At 40.7% G+C, this 2,500-nt stretch overlaps 1 protein-coding gene across 1 annotated transcript in view; it reads left to right on the top strand.

Moving 5' to 3' along the window:
* Positions 1 to 2,500, top strand: part of fancl (FA complementation group L) — a 36,934-nt gene that overhangs the window by 24,237 nt on the left and 10,197 nt on the right. Inside the window, exon 8 of the mRNA XM_031291142.2 lies at positions 1,378 to 1,528. Within this exon, the coding sequence (XP_031147002.1) occupies positions 1,378 to 1,528 (151 nt within the window). The remainder of the gene's footprint in view (positions 1 to 1,377; positions 1,529 to 2,500) is intronic.

Genomic DNA, 2,500 nt, shown 5'->3' with positions numbered 1-2,500 from the left:
CGCTCGCTCTCTTTCTCTTAATCCGCAACGTTGTATGTCTGGCTCAAATGAATAGCCTACATATGGTCATCGAACTATAACAACCTTATCCATATTGTCGAAATCATTTAAATATTGAGCCATTACATGTATTGAAAATCTTTTAGATAACAGGAGCCTATAATTTCTGTAGCCTACTCCGTAACAGCAGACTACCTGGACGCCTTTTTCTCGTCTCTCTCCACACTGTTGTCTTCAGACTTTTACGTTTTTACCCTTTAGACGGTAACGCGACGGTGGAGTGTTTTTAAGATTTCCGCTCTGGAGGGTAGTTTCACTTTTTACGTTTTTAAGCCCCAAAAACGCCGTCGCCGTATAAACGAAAGGCACGTCCGATAAAATATTTTGTTGTTTTCAACCACGAGCGTCATCGTGTAAACAGGGCCTCAGTTACTTGTTTTGTCCAAACAAAAGTCATAACCTAAATACGTTCACTACTTCTTTTTTTTTTACGAGTAAAAGCAGCAAATCCTCACGTTTTGAGAAGCAGGAAACACATACTGTCTGACATCTGTAGTCATGCTAGCAGCATTGAAATATCTCAACTATGAGATGGATTGCCATGAAGTTTAGTAAAGTCATTAATACTTCCCAGAGGATGAATCCTACTGACTTTGGTGATCTCCTTAAATTCCATAGTACCATCATCATCCAACATCTGCAAAACTACAAGCATTCCCAGCAGCCCTAGCTGTACTTTTTGTTTGTTTCGTTCTAATTAGCTAATGATGGCATGCTAACATGCTCAAATAAGATGGGGAACGTGGCAAACATTATGCCTGCCTATCAGGATGTTATCATTGTCACTGTGAGCATGTTAGCATGCCAACGTTAGCATTTAACTCCAAGCACAGCCTTAGAGTCGCTAGCATTTGTTATTGATTTTATTTTTCGAGAGTGAGATGAGAGAAGATTGATATCTGTTTGTTTCGGACTGATCAAACAAGACACATGGCATGTTGATTGACTGTTTCCCCTCGCGTCCAGTCCTATGCTAAGCTAGGCTAACCACCTTGTGGCTCCAGCCCTATACTTTAATAACAGACATGAAATTGAAAGAATTGTTCTCATCCAACTCTCAGAAAGAAAGCAAAAAGTGTATTTTCCATAATGTTGAACCGTTTCTACCTTGAACTGAAATTTCCCTTAATACTTTTCCCATTTGACCTTTTTTAATATAAGAGTTTACTTGCAAAACTTAATGTGCAAAATAATCGCTTTTCTTGATTACATTGTTTTTGTGATGGTTAGGAGCCGAAATCACGATTAAAATTCGCACAACCCTAACGTGTGTCTAGTATTGTAAGTGCTGTGCTTGTTCTGATCTGGTTTCTTTAGAGTACTCTGGACCAGCTCCACAGCCAGTTCCTGCTGGTTTTGGAGTCCCTGACCGAGTTCTGGGACGTCCTGGATGAGATTGACAGTAAGACCTGGATCCTGGAGCCGGAAAAAGCCAGCCGGTCCGACACCATGAGGCGGATCGCCATCGGTACTGTATTACTGTATGAAAGAAGATGTCCGCAAAGTCAAAGACAAGTCCAGACAGTTTATATGCAAATGGACTGTATTTATATAGCGCTTTTCTAGTCTTAACGACTACTCACAGTGCTTTAACATAGTACAGGAACCATTCACCATTCACATTCATACACTGTGGCCGAGGGTGCTGTACAAGGTGCCACCTGCTCATCAGATAAACATTCACACACATTTACACAGCGATAGCACAGTGTCTTGCCCAAGGACACTTCGACATGGGACTGCAGGGTAGGGCTGCACAATTAATCACAATTTTATCGAAATCGCAATATGAACTAGTGCAATAGCCGAATCGCAGGGGGGCGCTATATTTGTTAAAGGCAAAATATGTGTCAAACCATTCTAAAATAAAGTATTGTGATACTGCAGACCTCCCGGCCTACAAATCATATCCGACAGGCTTGGTACAGATCCTTTTTTTAAATATATTTTTCAATGAAAATGAGAATAATGATACAAAAATGATCATTCCCTCCAATATTGTGAATCATATCGCAATCGCAATATCAGTCAAAAATAATCGCAGTTAGACATTTTCCTCATGTCGTGCAGCCCTACTGCAGGGCCAGGGATCGGACCACCAACCTTCCGATTGGTAGGCGACCGCTGTACCACCTGAGCCACACGTATAACACCGTATCACAAACTGCACAGTCTCTCACTGCACCACACAGGTCCATGTATCGATCATGCAACTGATACAGGAACTAGAGCTGGGCGATATGGAGAAAAATCAAATATCTCAATATTTTGACCAAATACCTCGATACCGATATTGCGACGATATTGTAGGGTTGACTATTGGTGCTTTCACGAAATATTAACACAATGAGATTTTTTGATAAATAATCATCAGTACCATCATGAATATAATGACTAAGTTGGTGAAACCAAATAATTGAACAGTCTGGTAAGTTCAGAA

This window comes from Sander lucioperca, chromosome 15 (genome assembly GCF_008315115.2).
Source record: "Sander lucioperca isolate FBNREF2018 chromosome 15, SLUC_FBN_1.2, whole genome shotgun sequence".
In the NCBI taxonomy this organism is placed as follows: Eukaryota; Metazoa; Chordata; class Actinopteri; order Perciformes; family Percidae; genus Sander; species Sander lucioperca.
This window is presented reverse-complemented; position numbering and strand designations above follow the sequence as displayed.